At 36.4% G+C, this 18,322-nt stretch overlaps 5 protein-coding genes across 6 annotated transcripts; 3 read left to right on the top strand and 2 right to left on the bottom strand.

Annotated features, from left to right (window-relative positions):
* Positions 1-571: 571 nt before the first annotated feature.
* Positions 572-4,581, bottom strand: LOC140817299 (uncharacterized). Its single transcript, XM_073176942.1, has 2 exons — positions 2,997-4,581; positions 572-633 (listed from the first exon to the last, which is right to left on the bottom strand). The coding sequence occupies exons 1-2, from the start codon at positions 4,579-4,581 to the stop codon at positions 572-574; spliced, it is 1,647 nt and encodes a 548-aa protein (XP_073033043.1).
* Positions 4,582-5,482: 901 nt separating this feature from the next.
* Positions 5,483-7,287, top strand: LOC140817480 (beta-1,6-galactosyltransferase GALT31A-like). The gene is made up of 6 exons (XM_073177192.1): positions 5,483-5,601; positions 5,728-5,769; positions 5,860-5,980; positions 6,074-6,161; positions 6,252-6,377; positions 6,930-7,287. The coding sequence occupies exons 2-6, from the start codon at positions 5,734-5,736 to the stop codon at positions 7,021-7,023; spliced, it is 465 nt and encodes a 154-aa protein (XP_073033293.1). The 5' UTR covers positions 5,483-5,601; positions 5,728-5,733; the 3' UTR covers positions 7,024-7,287.
* Positions 7,288-7,729: 442 nt separating this feature from the next.
* Positions 7,730-12,092, top strand: LOC140817067 (glucan endo-1,3-beta-glucosidase 11-like). 2 transcript variants are annotated; one of them, XM_073176633.1, is made up of 4 exons: positions 7,730-8,082; positions 8,482-10,857; positions 10,947-11,011; positions 11,125-12,092. In XM_073176633.1, exons 3-4 carry the CDS (start codon positions 10,962-10,964, stop codon positions 11,645-11,647), a joined length of 573 nt encoding a protein of 190 aa, XP_073032734.1. In that variant the 5' UTR covers positions 7,730-8,082; positions 8,482-10,857; positions 10,947-10,961; the 3' UTR covers positions 11,648-12,092. The 2 variants fall into 2 exon arrangements, with proteins under 2 accessions (XP_073032734.1, XP_073032733.1); XM_073176632.1 differs by having other exon boundaries at positions 8,482-11,011.
* A 70-nt stretch (positions 12,093-12,162) lies between these two features.
* On the top strand, positions 12,163-13,246 carry LOC140817066 (uncharacterized). The gene has a single exon (XM_073176631.1). The coding sequence runs from the start codon at positions 12,486-12,488 to the stop codon at positions 13,227-13,229; it is 744 nt and encodes a 247-aa protein (XP_073032732.1). The 5' UTR covers positions 12,163-12,485; the 3' UTR covers positions 13,230-13,246.
* A 1,154-nt stretch (positions 13,247-14,400) lies between these two features.
* On the bottom strand, positions 14,401-16,911 carry LOC140817522 (growth-regulating factor 8-like). Its single transcript, XM_073177248.1, has 4 exons — positions 16,369-16,911; positions 15,951-16,127; positions 15,585-15,864; positions 14,401-15,147 (listed from the first exon to the last, which is right to left on the bottom strand). Exons 1-4 carry the CDS (start codon positions 16,601-16,603, stop codon positions 14,583-14,585), a joined length of 1,257 nt encoding a protein of 418 aa, XP_073033349.1. The 5' UTR covers positions 16,604-16,911; the 3' UTR covers positions 14,401-14,582.
* Between the last annotated feature and the right edge of the window lie 1,411 nt (positions 16,912-18,322).

Raw genomic sequence — 18,322 nt, 5'->3', positions numbered from 1 at the left:
AGCGGTGTAAATTAGTATATCCAGCAATCCGGAGGTCCTAAAATGAAGTAGAGTGGTTTCTTGTAAGACGATTTGAGGAATTTTTATCTATGAGATTGGTCAAATCTATCGATATTTAATTAATAAAAAGTAATATTTTTTTATAGATAACCTTTATAAGAGATTGTGTCTACCTGTAAAATCGTCTCACATAAATTTTGCAAATAAGTTTGAAATATTAGATATTTATTGAGATATCTCCATATTAACTAATGAATACATACCAAATATTGATCATATACCATGTTATTTTAAAAATAATAAACTAGCTTCAATCAAGCTGTTGTCTTTATTTACTCCAAATTAATTGTTAATTCCAAGAATCCTCCCCTCAGTCCTTCCATTTCTTTGTCGAAAAGTAAGCAATGGGTCTCCTCTACCACGCCATCAAAATCAAACTGCCCAACTTAATTACCTCTCTCGACATATTAACCCATCTCAGATTCATGTTCACGATCGTACTCACTCGTCTGGGTATCTACAAACCACCCCCAGAGCAAGAACAAGAAGACACCAATTCCAGGGACAACAATTATATTTTCATTTTAGACGGCTCATCCCCTTCGCTCGTCCCAATTCCGGTCCACACAGTCACTGCAGCGATCAAGAAAAAGGTCCCGATAATTCAGTACCAAGATTTTATTCAAAAACTAGGGGAGATGGCCTCTGATTCTGACCAAAAGGTATGCACTATATGCTTGGAATTTGTCGAACGGAGTGATGAGATCAGAGAGCTGTGTAATTGTACCCATGTGTTCCATAGGGATTGTTTGGATACGTGGGTTGACGAGGGACAGGTCACTTGCCCTCTGTGTAGATCTATTTTGTTACCCCGCCCCCCCAACAGCAAGTATGCTTATCGGATCATGTAATCAAATTTATCACGACCTTCTTCTTCTTTTTTGTCTATGAAATGGATCTTGAAATAGGTCTTGATATAAAGATATAGTAAATGGGTTTTGTTTTCTACTATTCCTGAATTGAATCTTTTACTGTTTCCTGTAGAATCCAAATTCTATTTCAATTTTGCAATCAGAGGGAGCTATTTTTCAGTTCCTACTAATGTTAATGTAGGATTGAGATTTGAACTTCAAGATCTGAAGTTGAATAATCAGAAACTACTGATTTAGGTGAACGAACATACAGTTTTGTTTTTTCTTCAAACAAAGCATCAAGTTTGAACTCGATTAAATATCGATTTTAATCTTCTAGAATTTCAACAATGCTATATTTTCAAAATTTGGAAAATTATCAGAATTCATAAAAAGGGCATACTCTTCGAGAATATGACAGATATTTTCGTAAAGATGTATACAATCATTGAGTAATCCTATGGACGTATTATAGGCAAAAGACAGATCTACACGTAACGATTGAATTGCATATTCTACCAGTGATTCTCGTCCACGAAGAAAGAAATTTTGAAAAGCCGTCATCCAGGTGTTTGGTTTTAGACATGGTACATTATTTTTGAAAGCGAGACAAGACATTTAGTAAAATAATCTTTTAATTTTTTTTTAAAAAGAAAAAAAAGCCACCCTTCCAAAAAGGCTAATTGGAAAACTTTTCATATGCTTTAAATTTGATTAATGGACCACATTGTTCTCTCATGAAGAAAGCTAACAATAAACTCATAATATATACAACAAAAAAATCTCGTGAGGATGTCTCACGTATCATTTTTGTGTGAGACATATATTGTATTTTGGTTCTTCATAAAAAATATTAATTTTTATGTCAAAATTATTACTTTTTATTATAATATGAGCATGATTGATATATCTCACAAATCTCGTCTACTCTACGTACAATTATCAAGTGACTTATGTGGGTCTTGCCTATGTTACATCAAGAATACCAATACCAGTGCATTTTATATAAGATATTTGTATTGTTATCATATCTGTTAATATTTTTTTTTTGATATCGGTTATTAACACGATCGTCTTATATAAAATACACCGACTATTTACAGAAGTTGTGTTATACAAAAGGAGTATTTAAAGAAGGAGCGAGTCTCATTTGAGACCGTCTCACAGATATTAATCCGTGAGACGGGTCAACCCTACCATATTCACAATAAAAAGTAATATTTTTAGCATAAAAAATAATATTTTTTCATGGATGACCCAAATAAGATATATGTCTCACGAATACGATCCGTGAGACCGTTCACACAAGTTTTTGTATTATGAGAAAGAGAAAGGAATCATCATACGATTTGTGATAGGGCACATGTATACTTTCTTGAATTTAAAATTATTTGCTCGATCAAATCAATTCACGGCAGGGACGGATCCAGGAATAAAAGTTGGGGGGGCTTGAACTCAATATGATAAGTTATATATTATTAAAAAAAAATTTACATTATATCGTTCAACGAAGTTGTGCCCTACGAGATTTTAAAACATAAAATTCATCAATAATAGAATTTACATCAATATATTTAGCTAAATCTCGTTCAATATAGAGTGTCAAACAATCGGCAAGAAAGTCATCCTCCATTTTATTGCGAAGTGCCGTCTTCACATGTTTCATTGCTGAAAAAGCCCGCTCAGTAGTGGCAGTAGACACATGTAATGTCAAAACAAGATGAATCAATCTAGTCAACATAACATAAACACTTGACCGTCCACTCTCGGTCAATTGCTGACACAACTCAACAAGTATAGAAACCTTCAAATTCTGCATCAGATCAAGTTTATAATGTATCAATTCATACTCCAAAGCAACAATTTCTTGATCTGTGAAATCTCCAGGATAAAACTTCTTTGCAAGCTTGCAAATATCATCACTGTTAAATGAGTCAAATGAATTTTTAGGATCTAAAGCTGTACTAAGAGAAAGAAGTTCCACCGGTGACTCATTGAACCGAGTATTTAACTCCATCAAAATGAAATCTATTGCTGCATTAAAAACATCAAAGTGGTAATGATGTTCTATTGTAGTTTGCCGACAGGAACGTCCAATCTTATATAGACAATCAAGGTCAGGCACATCAATTTCATTTCTTGAGCAAAAAACTTTAACTTCATGAAGAAATTCATTCCACCCACATTCTCTAAATTCTTGAAGGCAAGTTTTGGTAGTAGTGACAAATGTGATAGCAGTCAAAATATCTTGAGATTTTCTTTGAAGAATTTGACAAAGACTATCTGTTGTTCTCATAATTTTATGCATTAAGTGCAAAATAAACACAAATTCAAAGCTTGCTATGTTTCTGTAAATCCCCCGAACTTCAGCCTTAACTCTTCCATTTGGAGAATAATCACTGAGAACTTCAAAAACTTTGCAAGTTACAGTGTACATACCTATCAAGCTTTTTACCGAATCATAGTGAGAACTCCACCGAGTAGCTCCTGCTCGTTGCAAATTACCAATCTGGTTTGCACCACTTCCAGAATCACGTTCTCCAATTGACAACATATACTCAATTTCATTTCTTTGTGCAGTATGTAATTCAGCAATGCGCTTAGTAGAAGAAGTGACAATATTAACAATATTGTCCAAATGAGAAAAGAATTCCCAAATAACACTAACATCCTTAGCAGCAGAAACCAATGTCAGTTGTAAACGATGTGGAAAATAGTGGACATAGTATGCATAGGGACAATCTTTGAGAAATAATGCTTGAAGTCCATTCCACGCTCCACGCATATTGCTAGCACTATCATATCCTTGGCCTCTGATTTTCTTAACATGGAGATCATGATGAACAAGAACATTTGATATCTCATTTTTCAAATTCATTGAGGTAGTGTCACTAACACTTTTGATGGCAAAAAATCTTTCTGTCAAAATCCCATGATTGTTCACAAACCTCAATATAATGGCCATTTGCTCTCGTTTAGATATATCTCGGGCTTCATCAACAAGAATACATAAGTATTTATCTCCAACTTCTTCACGAACCATCTGTCGTACTCTATTGGCCATAATATGTAAAATCTGTTTCTGAATTTCTGGAGCGATATATTGGGCATTTTTTGGAGCATTCTCAAGCACAACTTCATCATTTTCTATATTATCTTTTGCAAAAGCCTTCATCAATTCAAGAAAATTTCCACGATTAGATGAAGATAGAGATTCATCGTTACCTCTAAAAGCACAACCTTGAAGTGCTAGCCAACGAACAGCTACAATTGAGGTGCTCAAACGCATGCGATTTTTCTCTTTTTCCTCTTTAGATTGTGCATGCATCACTTTATCAATATGTTGTGAGGGCCTTATCAAATTTTCAGCCCTTCTCTCACACATAGTATGAGGTGAAGAAGCCGCAGAACCAATATGGGCAAGAAAAGCACATGTTTTTCCTTGGTTTACCCTTTTCCAATTGTCAAATCCTTCATTGACCAATGCCGAGATATTAGATGAATTAACATCATTCAGGAAAAGAAAACAATAGAAACAATATGCCTTATTTGTTGAAGGCGAATACTCCAACCAATAAAATTTCTGAAACCATTTTTTCTGAAAACGACGATTCTGGCTTCCAAATTTTGTACCTGGATACTCCAACATATCTGGTTGATAAGGCCCCATATTTAGATATGAACGTCTTATCTCATCTCGTATATTAACATGATATTCACATATATGTTTTCTTTTTCCCGGATCTCATTCAATAAAAGTAGACGAAGGCTGATGATCGTTTCTAGGAGAGGAACATGAAGGAATTTGGATATTGGGAAATAGAAGACTTTCACTGGATTGATGTTGCATTGTAAGGACCGTAGGAATTGAAGTATCTTCACTAGCTTGACGATATCTCTTCTTAAAGAAAGAGGATATCAATGTTTTTCCTTTATTTGCAGCAGATTGATGTTTCATTTTGAAATAGTTCAAGTTACAATCCTAAACAAGAATAAAATAATTATTAAACAAATAAACAAGTAATAGTCAATCAACAACTCAACAACAAACAATCAAGAAACCACAAATCACACACAGAGAAGCTATAAAAAATAAAATAAAAAATGTATAGCCGATTCTTACCTGGATTGTTGCCTTGCCGATGAGCAATTCGATTTCTTCGGGAGTCCGCAATTCTATTCTGTCGCTAAAAGGCTTGGGACTTGGGAGAGAAATTTTGTAGAATTAGGGTGGGGCGGATCAGAAGATATGGGATGAATTTGGTCTCATCCTTGTAAATGGACGGGACGTGATTGGACTAAGACATTGATGTACGACGGTTTTTGAAACAACCGTCGCTATTAGCAACGGTTTTTCAAAAAACAGTCGCTAGCGACTGTTTGAATAAACCGTCGCTAGTAGCGACGGTGTAATTAAAACCGTCGTCGATCCACATCGGCGACGGTTTTACTAAAACCGTAGCAAATATTAGCGACGGTTGTTGAAAAACCGTCGCGAAATTATTAAAAAATAAAAAAAAAAGTGGGACTGTGCTACAGGTCAGTACAGTCCTAGAATACATCCGTCTCTGATTCACGGTTCTCTGCATGGTATGTGGATTACAGAGGCTTAATTTCTGCTTGTCAGTGCTGCACCTGAGGGGTTTTGGATCGGGCTGTAGATGCACAGCATAGGGACTTCTTGCGATTGGTAACCTATTATATTATTCTACTACTTGTTATACAAACATTTTCACTTGTTGCTTGAAAATATTTAAACCGAAGATTTAAGACATCCTTTAAACTATGTGAAAAACTTGCAACTTTGTTTTCGTAGTTTGCGATGATGTTCCCAGACAGTAAATTATCCATCCCGTTGGTCCCTATCCTCTACCACAAAAATTCAAAATATCTGTTTTCACATCCCGACTGACAGAGTGCCAAGTGTTTAAAATTTACTTTGATTCAGAACCACATGGAAGGATATCATGAGTTGTCTGCGAAGACCCAAACTTACTTTTCAACTGCTGCTGCCATGTGGGATGCCAACTTCTATATTCAAGTTGATGATGATATACATGTCAATCTTGGTTAGCAAAATCGTATTTCCAACTTGTCTCTCCTATGAGCTAGTGAAAAGTTGTGAATTTTTGAATTTATATTGCCAAAATTTTCTTTGACAGGTATCATAAGTTCTTTATTATCCCGCCATCTGTTTAAACCCCGTGTTTATATTGGTTGCATGAAGTCTGGACCTGTCATTGCACATAAGTATGAATACAGAAAGCTTATGGTGATTTCTGCCTTTTTCCTGTGAAATAGAAAAAATTTAGTGTTTTAATATCTTGACTTTACGTACAGAGGAGTCAAGTACCATGAACCAGGATACTGGAAGTTTGTCGAAGCAGGAAACAAATATTTTAGGCATGCAACAGGACAAATTTATGCAATCACCAAAGATTTGGCCACCTATATTTCTGTTTACAGGTATAATTTGTTTCTCATGTGTGTGTGAGTGTACACAAGAGAATTTATCCCAATATATTATATGGATGATTGTTTGACAGACCAAAATAGAGCTACGGAGAATAGACAAAAAGTGGTTAATATAAATGGCTCTTGCTTAGTTAAAGGCAGGGGCGGATCTAGGATTTTGGCATTGGTGGAGCCACCTTTGCGACGGTTTTCTCTAAAACCGTCGCAATATGGCGACAGTTACAATAAACCGTCGCGGAATTTGCGACGGTGTTTGTAAAACCGTCGCTACACCGCGACAGTTTCTATATAACCGTCGCTAAAAAATTTTTTTTAAATATTTGGGGGGCCGTGGCCGCCATATAGCGACGGTTGTTGATAAAACCGTCGCGCATTTTGCGACGGTTTCCTTCACAACCGTCGCTAAAAAATTTTTTTAAATTTTTTTGGGGGGCGTGGCCCCCGTTCGCCCTACACTAAATCCGCCCCTGGTTAAAGGGTTGGTACAGCCACATAGACCATCATCATGAAGACAATTTTTTTGATGGGCTGCCAACTTTGCAGACACGCACTTCACAGGTATGCAAACGAAGATATATATCTTGGATCTTGGTTCATTGGTCTTGATGTTGAGCACATTGAGGATCGGAGCCTGTGATGTGGAACTCCTCCTGGTAAAGATCAGTTGAAAGGATGGAACAAGTTCATCAGCGTTGTGGCGAGAGCTCATTTGGGATCAACTCCAGTTTTTGATCTACCTACGTTTGTTGACCTACCTGCAAGAACTCTACGACTTCATATCCTATTGCTTTCAAGTTGTAATTTAATTGATGCAATGTAGCCACTCTGCCCCAATTTTGTTACTAATTTTTCAGACTGGTTGAGTTACTATCTATCAAAATTCTTTTCTTTCAATTTTAAACCAATGGAGTCGATATTCAAGTGATGAGGCTTATTTCAAGATAAATGATTAAGAATACGCATTTTGTGAGTCGATTGGATGTTTATTTATTACACATGTTTTCATGTCTATATTTACAATAAAAAATAATATTTTTAACAGAAAAAATAATATTTTTTTTATAGCTAACCTAAATAGAAGATCTTTGTCACAAAATTGATCTATAGAATCGTTTCAAATTTTTTTTTTCTGAATAATTAAATATTTTGAAGCTAAGATGATCAAACAACGAGTTTGCAAAAGTGGTTATTAGATTTTTTACGAAGCTATTTTCAACCGTATATTTCTGTAGTTATATGTAAAATAATCTTTTAAATGCAAGTTTAGTCAATATTGTTTGTTTTCTATTTTATACTATTAAATTTTTATATATATAGAAAATTAGAATAATTTTTTTCTCTATATTGAAATATAATAACATTATTATTTATTATTACTCTTATTTATATCTATTGAAAATAATATCACTGGTGTAATATTTTTTATTTTTTGTCGGTTAAATAAATTTAGCGCAGAGGAGCACAGAGAGCGAGAGGGAATACCGATACGGCGTCGAGATCCGGCTTCGAGGGTTCGTCTAATTTCGTCGGTTAAGATTGGGCTTTACGGTAGATCTTTGGAACATTTACTATTGGACGGTGGAAGATGAGGGGTTCTTGGACTCTCGTTGCATCGGTATTGGCCGTTTCTACCGCCGCTCTATCTTCCACCACCTACGCCGATCGTGCCGTCACTCTCATCCCCTGCATCTATCAGGTTTTCTTCCTTTTTACCAATCATATCGTAGTTCCTTTCACCAAAAAATTCAACTTCTTTCTAATGGGATCGACGATGTGCAATTCAAATTTGTTTTGGTGTTTTAATTGCTAGATTTGTTGGATATGTCCACTCTAAAATGCCATCTTTCTTGAGAATACCCTTTTTCTTGTTTCCATATTTGCTGGGACAGTCCCCTACAAATTGGAATAAAATAAAAAAATTTATATTTAATTTTCAACTGCAAATACATAAAATCTGACATCCAAATACGTAAAATAGCCACGCTCATTCCAGTCCTGTCTCCACCCTTTCCTATTTGTTACCCTCTTTCCATTTTTTGGCGCATTATTTTATAGTGCTTTCGACTTTGTTTTCTGAATCTTCTTCTTTTTGTAGGGCAAACCAACAAACTCGTTGGCACTCGTGGGGCAGAAGGATGAATATTCTCCAAGGTTCGATGGTTTGAAGTTCATCGAGACCCTCGTTACGGCCCACAGGTGACCCGTCAAATGGCAAAAGTGGAAGTCCTTGTGCTAATAGGATTGATTTGTGTTGATTTTCATTTTTCGGCTGGAGTAATTTTCAAAAAGAGCACGTTCAAATATTTCATTTCGTTTAGGATTTAACATTACGGATTTTCTCATGGTTGGTAGTTTTCCAAGTTTTCCCCGTGGGGTTTGTTTTGAGAAAGAGTAGTTATATTCCCATTTTGCACTAGAAGTTCTCTTTATGGAAGTATTGGTTTGATTGGTAATCTCAGTACCCATTGCATGTTTAACTCGGTAAGTAATGACATTAGCCATTTATTATTTGTATAACAGCTGCATAGAACCTAATATTTACTGCTTGATTTGTGTTGCAATTTGATTTCTTGGTTCTTGAAAATTGAACCTTTCGTTTGACCTTACTCAAAAGATGTGTGCACAGTTGCCCGAATATCTAGTTCCTTGTATGCATACATTAGGAACATCGGAATTTCCAGGTTTCTTCGCTTGTAATTCCATATTTCTCACAATCTAGTTCCTTGTATACATATACATTAGGAACATCGGAATTTCCAGATTTCTTCGCTTGTCATTCCATATTCTGTATTTCTTACATATCGGACTTGCCTCATATGCTTTCTTTCTCGAAAGCACTGGAATGGCTTTGTTTATGCTGCTCATGCACTTACATTTCCAATGACTTTCACGAGAACAGTTGATCAATTGTGAGATGGATAAAACCACATCTCAATCATTTAACCTCAAGAGTTTCAGTGGCAGCATTCCCTTAAAAATATGCGAGACATGGTCCAAACTCCAAATGCACCAAATCATAGGCTAGTCCGTGACATTAGACTCCTGGATACTGCCCTTTACTATGATTAGAATACTTTCTTGCTTATCCTTGATGTATTTATTAATGCTAATGGTTGTATTTTTTTTATACATGTACTGAATACTGAAACTTAAGAGAAACTATTCCATCTTCCTACTGGTATCTTCAAATCTCTAGCTACATCCTGGATTTTTACTATGGAATGAAAGTTGTCATGGGCAAATAATAAACATCTAAGCTAGGTTTTAGTATAGGGCAAATAATATTTTGTGGACTTATCAAACATGGCACCACCGCATATATTGTCTCACGGGCCAGAAGACGCTAGACATTGTTTGCACGGCCGTGTCACGATGCCAAAAGCAAGAAGCTTTAATAATTTAAAAAGAAGAAGAAGCTGGGTAGTGTTTTGACATCCTGAGATTGTGGCTAGTGATATAACTGTCTTAATGATCATGTTAACAATATTGGTGATCCACAGAAGATGCCAAATCCAGAAGCCCAGGTCCATTATGGGAGAAAATGAATCCTCAGCTTTCTGGACTGTCCAAGAACACCGAGGATTCCTGGGAGAAACTCAAAGTACTACGGAAGATTAGGTTTATTAATTAGGTAACAGATGGTCACAGAAAGCCTTGAGGATTTCATGTAGGATTTAGATGTTGCTGCAAAAGATGTGGCAGTCAAGGAACATCTAAAGATCAACCGATATGCAGACATCATTCTCAATCAAGAATTGCAAAAATTTTAGGAATAAAGATGATTTCGGAGCTTCAGCAACGCTTGGGGTTGGAGAAAAGTTATCATCAAATGGTACCATTGAGATTAGTTGCGTCTAAAGCGGATATTCTAGGAAACACTGAAAATCCCATGTTTGGAGCAACCACGGCAACAAGTCTCACCAAAGCCTCAAATTGATTATTTTTAGGTTGATGCCCGAGGGTTGATGGGGACGGACCATAATTTCCTTGACAACATGTTTACGCTGGTTCAAATCCAGCTCAGTCCAATAATTCGCCAATATACAATAAGATGATATAAGTCATCTTGTCCTTGAGAAACACCGTATATGAAGCTAAAAAAGTAAGCAGGAAGGTAGATCCCATTGAGCCACACCACCACATCATGAAGCTGAGTTAATTTTTCCCAGCTAGGAAATAAATACATGGATAGTCTTCTAAATTATTGAAATCAAGTTCCTTATTTTGGTACTCGTAGCGCTTATCTTGCAAAACAGGTAACAAGGGATGGAGAGCCTTGTCGGTCAAACTCCGTCGTAAATCGTAAGAAACTTTGTTTTTCTTATTAACTGCGTGTATACTCTCAATAATCAAATCCATATTTCATGTTTGTCGAGTTTGAATTTGTAGCCGAAGGAATGGGGGGCAGGAGGCGTCATTATTTTTGTCCACTCCATTCACCTTTACTCCTTTAGTAAAAAATATAACAACAGTAAGATTCTTTTTGTTGGAGCCAAGCTTCGTGAATTATTCCTTCTACCTTTTGCTCCACTCTAAGAGTGAGTACTGCCTTATTGTCAGAAAAGCAACTGATTCATGTCAATCGTCATGGACCTCTTGCTCCACATCTCTACTCTTTATTTCAAGTAAGTTGCTTTATGATCATTGTTCTCGTTTTTTCGGTAAGTGAGAACTGTTTGAAATCAAATCTAAGAATGTTTTACCCAAATAAGGTGAGTGGTTTGTTGCAATGTCGCAGTATCAGTAGCAACATTCTTATACCAGCTTCGGTATCTGTTGGCATTAACTACGGGCAGATTGTTGGCTATCTTCCCCACCCGGAGGAGGTGAAGCCTCTCCTCAAATCCATCGGCGCCACCAGAATCAAGATCTACGACGCTGATCCATGCGTCCTCAAAGAATTTGCCAACTCCGGCCTTGGTGACAAGTACATGGCCAAGATTAGAGACCCGAAACAAGCCCTATCATGGGTCAAGAGCAACGTCCAATCCTACTTATCCTCCACCAAAATCACCTCCATTGTCGTCGGAAATGAGGTCCTCACCTTGAACGACTCCGTTCTCTCCTCTAATCTCCTCGCAGCAAATGGAAAGCTCCACGGGGCGCTGGTTTCTTTCAAATGTAAGTTGGCAGGGGAAGAAGGTTTGTTTGAGATGTTCATTGTTATTGGTGGTGTTGGCAATTGCATTCACCCATTTTTAACAGACAGAGACCGACTTTTCAATCCTGGGACAAGGTCAGGTGAGATTGCCATTGATTGATGGGTGTAGAATATTTACACGACTAAAGCATGTATCATCAGGACAAGAACAATCGGGATTCGAGGACCATCCATCTTCTAGGAACTGCTAAAAAGGATGGTTTCGAGGGTAGGCCACTTAATATTTTTCCATATTCAATAATCGCTTCCAAATATCATAATCAAATTTTTGAAAGTTGGGCATTATTTTGATTGTTGAACATGAAAATTACAATATTGTGTATAAAAAAAGTATGTATAATATAGTGCAAAAGCAATGATATGTTGTTGGCTTCACTTGGGACAATACGTGAAACCCAAATCTTGGTATGCTATGTGGAACGCGAATGACAAAAAAAGCAAAAGTTGCCATATTGCTCCAATCTTTGATCCGACAATTAATCCTCAAACACTACTAGATATGTTTGTATTCTAGGATTATGTATATGGCTAGTAATCAATCATCCTCTTGTTATATCGTTCATAGTAACCAGAATACAAGACTTTATTTGTTATACTGTTTTCATACAAATACTTGCGATTTTAATTAGTGTCACTTTTTGAATTTCCTCTACCGTATACATGGTCAAACTAGAAATATATCAACTTGTACCTATTGTTAATTTCTAATTAAATTTATTTTAAAATTTTCAAATCCACTAATTAATAAAAAAACAGACATTTTATTCCGGAGAAGAGTGATTTTTATTTTTTGTTCTTATATTTTTATTTACTACTTTACCTTTCATCATCATCATGATGTCCAGTAAAGGAGTAAAAGTTACAATGCTTCCATCACTTTACCTGCAAATAAATACCACACAAATGTATGTCATACAGGAACAATCCAGATAATATATATGGGGAATTGCTTGATCGGAGGGATGGGAGAAGGCGACAAGTCGGCCGTTATCAAAGTTACGACTTTAAACGGCGGCGTAATGGAATTCCACACCCCAGTGACGGCGGAATCCATCACAGACGAGTTTCCCGGTCACGGGATATTCCAGAGCCACGACCTCTTCTGGAAGCCGTTACCCCACAGCCAACTCCTCACCGCCGGAGAGTCTTACCACTTGCTTCCGCTGCTGGGCAACATCGTCACGAGCGGCAGTACTGGATCAAAGGCGGCGAGGTTGGGGCACGTGAGATCTAACAGCGATCAACCTGGTGCGGCGGCGCCGTACAGGATGTCGTTTCATAGCCCAGCTGGGTTCACGAAGAAGTCGGCGGGGGCCCGTGGGTTTTGGAAAGTGAAGTTAGTTATTAGCCCGGAGCAGTTGATGGAGATTTTGGAGGAGGAGGAGAAGACGGAGGAGCTGATCGAGAGCGTGAGAACTGTGGGGAAGTGCGGGAGCTGCGTGAACGGTTCTGATGAGTGGAGCTTTTGTAGCAGCAGAAATGCGGCTTCTAATTCTAACAAAGATGCATTCCTTATTATTAGACTTGTAAAACCTCAGAAATTTGGTAGATTAGATACAAACCAACATTGGAATTCTTGGTTTAAATCTAGTTGCACTTTCTATTACACATGGTTTGCCATCATAAAACGGTCCGCACAGCGTTCCGAAACGGGAAAGACATTCGCCGCGACAAAATTCTAGACTAAAATTGCTGAGATTCTCACGTTGTAACATTTATCAAACATAATAAATTATTATTTTTTCAAATATTTATTATATTTGTGGAAGACTTGAGAGAGGAATCATGTAGATGAAAACGATATTAATAACAGATCTTATATGTATTGATAAATATATCTACGTTAATATTATTTAAGTGCAACTTCTCATTACACAGCTTATGGATGGATATTGTTAGAATTCAGCTAGTATGCATCTATTTGATATACTTTAATTTGGTTGTATATACTTGAATTTAGAGATGAGATGGAGATTATCAGTAATTGTTATCTATGTTCTCTACAATTTTTTTTTTTATTCCAATTAGGTTACAATATTATAGGTTATGGTTTTGGGAAATTATATTGTGTCATGACCAACCCGTATGAATAAATAATTCCAAATATATAGTCTTATTTGTTTTTTTTTTACAAAGATTAAAATATCACCGAAAAAATAAATTTACATAGAAATTTCTTATTTTATTTCTATATTTTAATTCATTCAAAAATAATTACACTTTTTCGACACTTGATTATAAGGGATACGTTGCTAAAACCAAGAAAATATATAATTAAATACAGAAAAAAGATTATGTATTTAGAACAATATAAAAAGAAATACAACTTATATACACCTGTATAATAGTGAGGATCTACTATTTTCAAAAAGTTATGAGACCGATCTCACAAATAAATATTTGTGAGACGGATCAATTTTAAAATATTCACAATAAATATTAATTATCTTAACATAAAAAGTAATATTTTTTCATGGATAACTTAAATAAGAGATTTATCTCACGACCGTCTCACACAGATTTTTGTCATTTTCAAAACCTACAAAAAGCAGCCACTGCCTCACTCCACCAAGTACAAGACCATGTCAAAGCTCTATTTTTCCGTCATCGATCAATGAGACAATGACTATGTTTGCAAGTGATTTTGACTCGTAAGGCCCCCACCCCCGGTGTTTACCAGATCGGTGATATCATACTGAGAAGACAACATTGTAGATCGAATGTACGTGGTCGAGAAATCACATGATTTGAATTAATCTGTACGTACATATGATAGGTGGATGCCTATAATCCTGTGTAGATTGTTTCAGTATACATGCGAAATTTATGCGAACATAACCAAGCCTAAGGAGGATATACATGGTTAACCCATGTAGCAGGTATCAAAGCATACAGAGAAACAAAAACGGAAGGTGCATAAAACATGTCGAGAATACAAAAATAACGAAACTAAACGTAAAAAAAAATACATCCGATCTTAGGACTTCCATCACTTGAATCGGTAACCAAACCAACGCTAACGTTATATTGAGTTGTCAACGAATAAATTTGGATGCATGACTACCATCTTCACCTGAGTTACTAGTGTAGTTATAGTCACTTGGCGATCGGAAACTAGAATTACTAGCATTTCCAAGACACAATGCTTCACCCAATGGTCCACCAGGTATCTCGGACTCGTTAATCCCAACCCCGAAATCGCGGTCATTTTCATTCACTTCATCATTCCGATTCCACGACATGGATAATGTCAAAGAAGACGGTGACAGCCCTTTAATCCCTTCTTGTTCCCAAGCGTCGATGAAATGTGGTGGTGTTGTGTGGGGTCTGTTAGAATTCAGAGACAAATTCTCTTGAAAAGATGTCATTTTGGAAGGGACAAGTGAATTGCAGTACTCCCCACGACTGAATTCAAATCTATTCGCGACAGGGGCCGTGAAATCTTGTTTATTCAGTGCTTGAGATTGGGACACATTCTTTTGGTGGTGTGTGTGGTCTCTATTCATTAGGTCCAATCTTGACGCTATCTGGTGCATTTGTTGCCCGTAACTACACGTAGAGACAGGAATAGCGGTGCCGCTGCTGCCACCTCTCATGCGTCTTCAAGAACCATGAATTATATTAAATAGATAGATATATATGTGTGTGTAATAAATGTGTGTGTCTGTGTAATAAATGGGCGTGCATGTCAACAAGTGGTCAGACGACGACATCCACATGGCACACCATTTAATACATCAAACATAAGATAAGAACAAGAAATTGTTGCAATAATACCAGGGAAAATGACGTGACCACATGTAAATGTAAAAATTAGAAACTTAAGGTCCTACTTGCTTGTTTGTTTGCTTGCTTGTTTTTATGCCTACTAGCATTCTAAAATAGTTTGTTATTTGCCACAAACATAATGAAATATAACGGCAATCAAGTTAGAGCTCCAGACATGATTATTTTTGGAAATTTACTTTTCTTATTTTGATTCAATTTTTTGAAACTTTGAAATAGGAACTGATTTTAGCCCACTATATTTAACTCACCTAGATTGCTCATATGGTATGGTACCAACTCCAGGGGCCATCACAGGGAACTGAGAGGTTGATGGGGCTTGAAGGGACGGCGTACTACATTTAGCTTCCACATGCTTTCTTGAACGGGGTTTGTTCTTGTGGGAATGGCGCTCGCAATATCTCTGTTCAGCCGCCGTGTTTCTCGCGCATCTCCATTTTTTACCATCTGTTCTTCTGCACCTCCATGGCTCTGGGTCCAACTTACTAGATGAAAATCTTGAATCCACACCAGAACCGGATGCTAAACACACTATGAAAGCAAAAAAAAGTAACTGGAAAAGATGGACTAATCAGATGAAAATTAATTTTAATATATACTCGGGAAAAAATGTATACTCTTAGATTGTGGGGCACCAGCAAGACATGATGATGTTCTTGAAAAAGGTAACATTAATTCATGAGGAACGGGTATAGAGGCCATCATGTACTTCTGTATGATCTGCTGTCTTTCTAATTCATGCAACTGAGAGGCCGTGAATAAAGAATTTTCAGACGCTGCCATACCGCCGCCTCCTGTGATAATAAAACAAACCAACAATAACATTCAACTATCTCTAGATCAAAAGGGTTGTTACTTTATTTTCTCTGTCTAACTTGAACCCTTTCTTGACTGAAAAAATAAAAGCCAAAAAAAAAAAAAAACACACGAAGATTAAGACATCAAACGGTAGGAAGACGACTGCATCAAGACAATAAGAGAGAATAAAATCATGAAGAGACTTGACAAGAAGCTCTGAAAAGAATTGTTGGAAACCTGCGGTACCAGCAGCATAGAATTCATCAGTGCCACATGCCTGGACACTTGAAATGTCCCAGAAGAAAGGTCCACCGCCGCGGCCGCCGCCTGCGCCAGACGGGGTAAACTGATATTGATTGAGGGGAAAAGCCCTGGTCTTTTCAAATTCCGGCGATTCAGCCTGTATCTTCAAAGCCAGACCAAAGTCAGAGTACTCCGTTGACGTTGATTTCATTTCGTTTCTGTTCTTCATCGTTCCCGACTTGTATTTTCTCTCTGAGCACAAACGAATGTAAAGAAAGCTTTGGGTTAAGAGTAAAACTTCTCAATCTTTGATCTATTCTCCGTGGTGGAATTTGGGCCTAGCGCGCTGAAATGAAAGTTGTTTCAAGGCTTGGGGATCATGGAGCCGCCATTTCTTTTGAACTTGGGGTTTTGGTTTTCCCATCACCGTTTGCCTCCTATTATTCCAACATTCTTCCTGTTACGCTCCATAATCCATATACTGCAAAAATGCACCGCTTCGCTTCCTATATGATTTTCTTCAATGGTTAACATCATTAAAAAAAAAACTTACGATTATGTTGATAAAATAAAAAATATATAAATAAATAAGGTTAAAACTATTAAATGTAATGGACACGATGCTGTATTATTTAATTAAATTATGTATAATTTGTTAAAAAGATATTTATTTTGCTATGTGCCGACATTATTATTTTATGGGATAATGATCGCACCATATATATAAACTTTCATTAGAATAATATCATATGTTAAAATATAATAAGGTAGTATAGTATTTTCCCTCTAAATGATAATAAAAAATCTTGAATTTACTTGTACATTTTTAAATTTAATTGGAAAACAATATTTTTTTATAGTTTCAGAGTAATTAATAGTGCTGTGGTGACCATCGTAAAAAACAAAATTGTGTCAGTCAACGAAAGACATAGGAGTAGATAAAAGTAGGGTAAGTAGTATTGATTACCGAAAAGAAAAGGCCTGTTTGTTGGGCTGCGGAGGGAGCTCCTTTTCATTTACGTAATAAAATAAATATATTGTCAATAAAAAATCCAAAAGGAAGAGTAGGGGAAAGGGGTAATATTTCACCCTTGTATGTGGGGACAGTGTGTATATGTGTAGATTCAGAGTTCAGATTTAATCACAAGTATATGAGTCTACTATTTTTTTTAAATCATCAAATGTGGCTAAATTTGTACCATCTAAATCTTGTGAGGGAGTGCCCTTACAGATAGGATCGAACAATCCGAGAAAAGGAGATGAGTAATTTAAAAATAAATTATTATAAATCCCATATTAAATTATTATAAATAAATTCGCAAAATTTTGTTGAACGGATTTCAAATCTGATTCGATTAATGAAAAACGGTATTTTAATACTAAAATTATTGTTTTTATTTTAAATTTGAATCAAATTGACATGTAGAATAGGATAACGACACCAGACTTAATTGGACGGAAAATATGAATCTTATATGTAAGCAGGCAGCATGTTTAGACAGTAATGTCGATGGAACTGACGGTCTGCATCAAAAACAGAAAGCGTGTTTCTCCCCCCCTTTAACACGTGCCGTCTCTCATTGGGCCTACTGGGCTTAAAATTGATGACGGGACCACAATCTTTTCTACTCCATGGGCCTTGATTGTCTACTTTAAAGAAACGTGGGATAATGAGGAGGACCAAATTCATTATTAGACATAAATATGGGGGGAAACAAACAATTTTTGAAAGTTGAATGATCATTATGATCGTTGCCGTAATATGCGACTTGAAGCATGAAATGCTGAAATTCGAAATAAGATATGTTTTCGGTATTGAATTTTTTAGAAATTAAATAACTAAAAACATGTTTCCAAAGTTATGTTTTGACCCTGATGTTGTCGGTGCAAACAAATTTCAACTGATCCATAACCGATGTCCTAATGGAATCGTAAAGAAGCAGCCATT

Source organism: Primulina eburnea, chromosome 16, assembly GCF_022965805.1.
Source record: "Primulina eburnea isolate SZY01 chromosome 16, ASM2296580v1, whole genome shotgun sequence".
Lineage (NCBI taxonomy): Eukaryota > Viridiplantae > Streptophyta > Magnoliopsida > Lamiales > Gesneriaceae > Primulina > Primulina eburnea.
The sequence above is the reverse complement of the archived record's forward strand: the minus strand, read 5'-3'. Positions and strand labels throughout refer to the sequence as shown.

Coding starts and splice junctions, on each gene's coding strand:
- LOC140817299 (XM_073176942.1), bottom strand. CDS start 4,581: ATGGGGCCTTATCAACCAGATATGTTGGAGTATCCAGGTACAAAATTT. Junction 634..2,996: donor ATATAAGATTGGACGTTCCT/GTCGGCAAACTA, acceptor TGATCGCTGCAG/TGACTGTGTGGACCGGAATT.
- LOC140817480 (XM_073177192.1), top strand. CDS start 5,734: ATGATGTTCCCAGACAGTAAATTATCCATCCCGTTG. Junction 5,981..6,073: donor TGATATACATGTCAATCTTG/GTTAGCAAAATC, acceptor TTTCTTTGACAG/GTATCATAAGTTCTTTATTA. Junction 6,162..6,251: donor GGACCTGTCATTGCACATAA/GTATGAATACAG, acceptor CTTTACGTACAG/AGGAGTCAAGTACCATGAAC.
- LOC140817067 (XM_073176633.1), top strand. CDS start 10,962: ATGTCAATCGTCATGGACCTCTTGCTCCACATCTCTACTCTTTATTTC. Junction 11,012..11,124: donor ATCTCTACTCTTTATTTCAA/GTAAGTTGCTTT, acceptor GCAATGTCGCAG/TATCAGTAGCAACATTCTTA.
- LOC140817066 (XM_073176631.1), top strand. CDS start 12,486: ATGGGGAATTGCTTGATCGGAGGGATGGGAGAAGGCGACAAGTCGGCC.
- LOC140817522 (XM_073177248.1), bottom strand. CDS start 16,603: ATGAAGAACAGAAACGAAATGAAATCAACGTCAACGGAGTACTCTGAC. Junction 15,865..15,950: donor TGGTGCCCCACAATCTAAGA/GTATACATTTTT, acceptor TTGCTTTCATAG/TGTGTTTAGCATCCGGTTCT. Junction 15,148..15,584: donor ATACCATATGAGCAATCTAG/GTGAGTTAAATA, acceptor TGGTTCTTGAAG/ACGCATGAGAGGTGGCAGCA.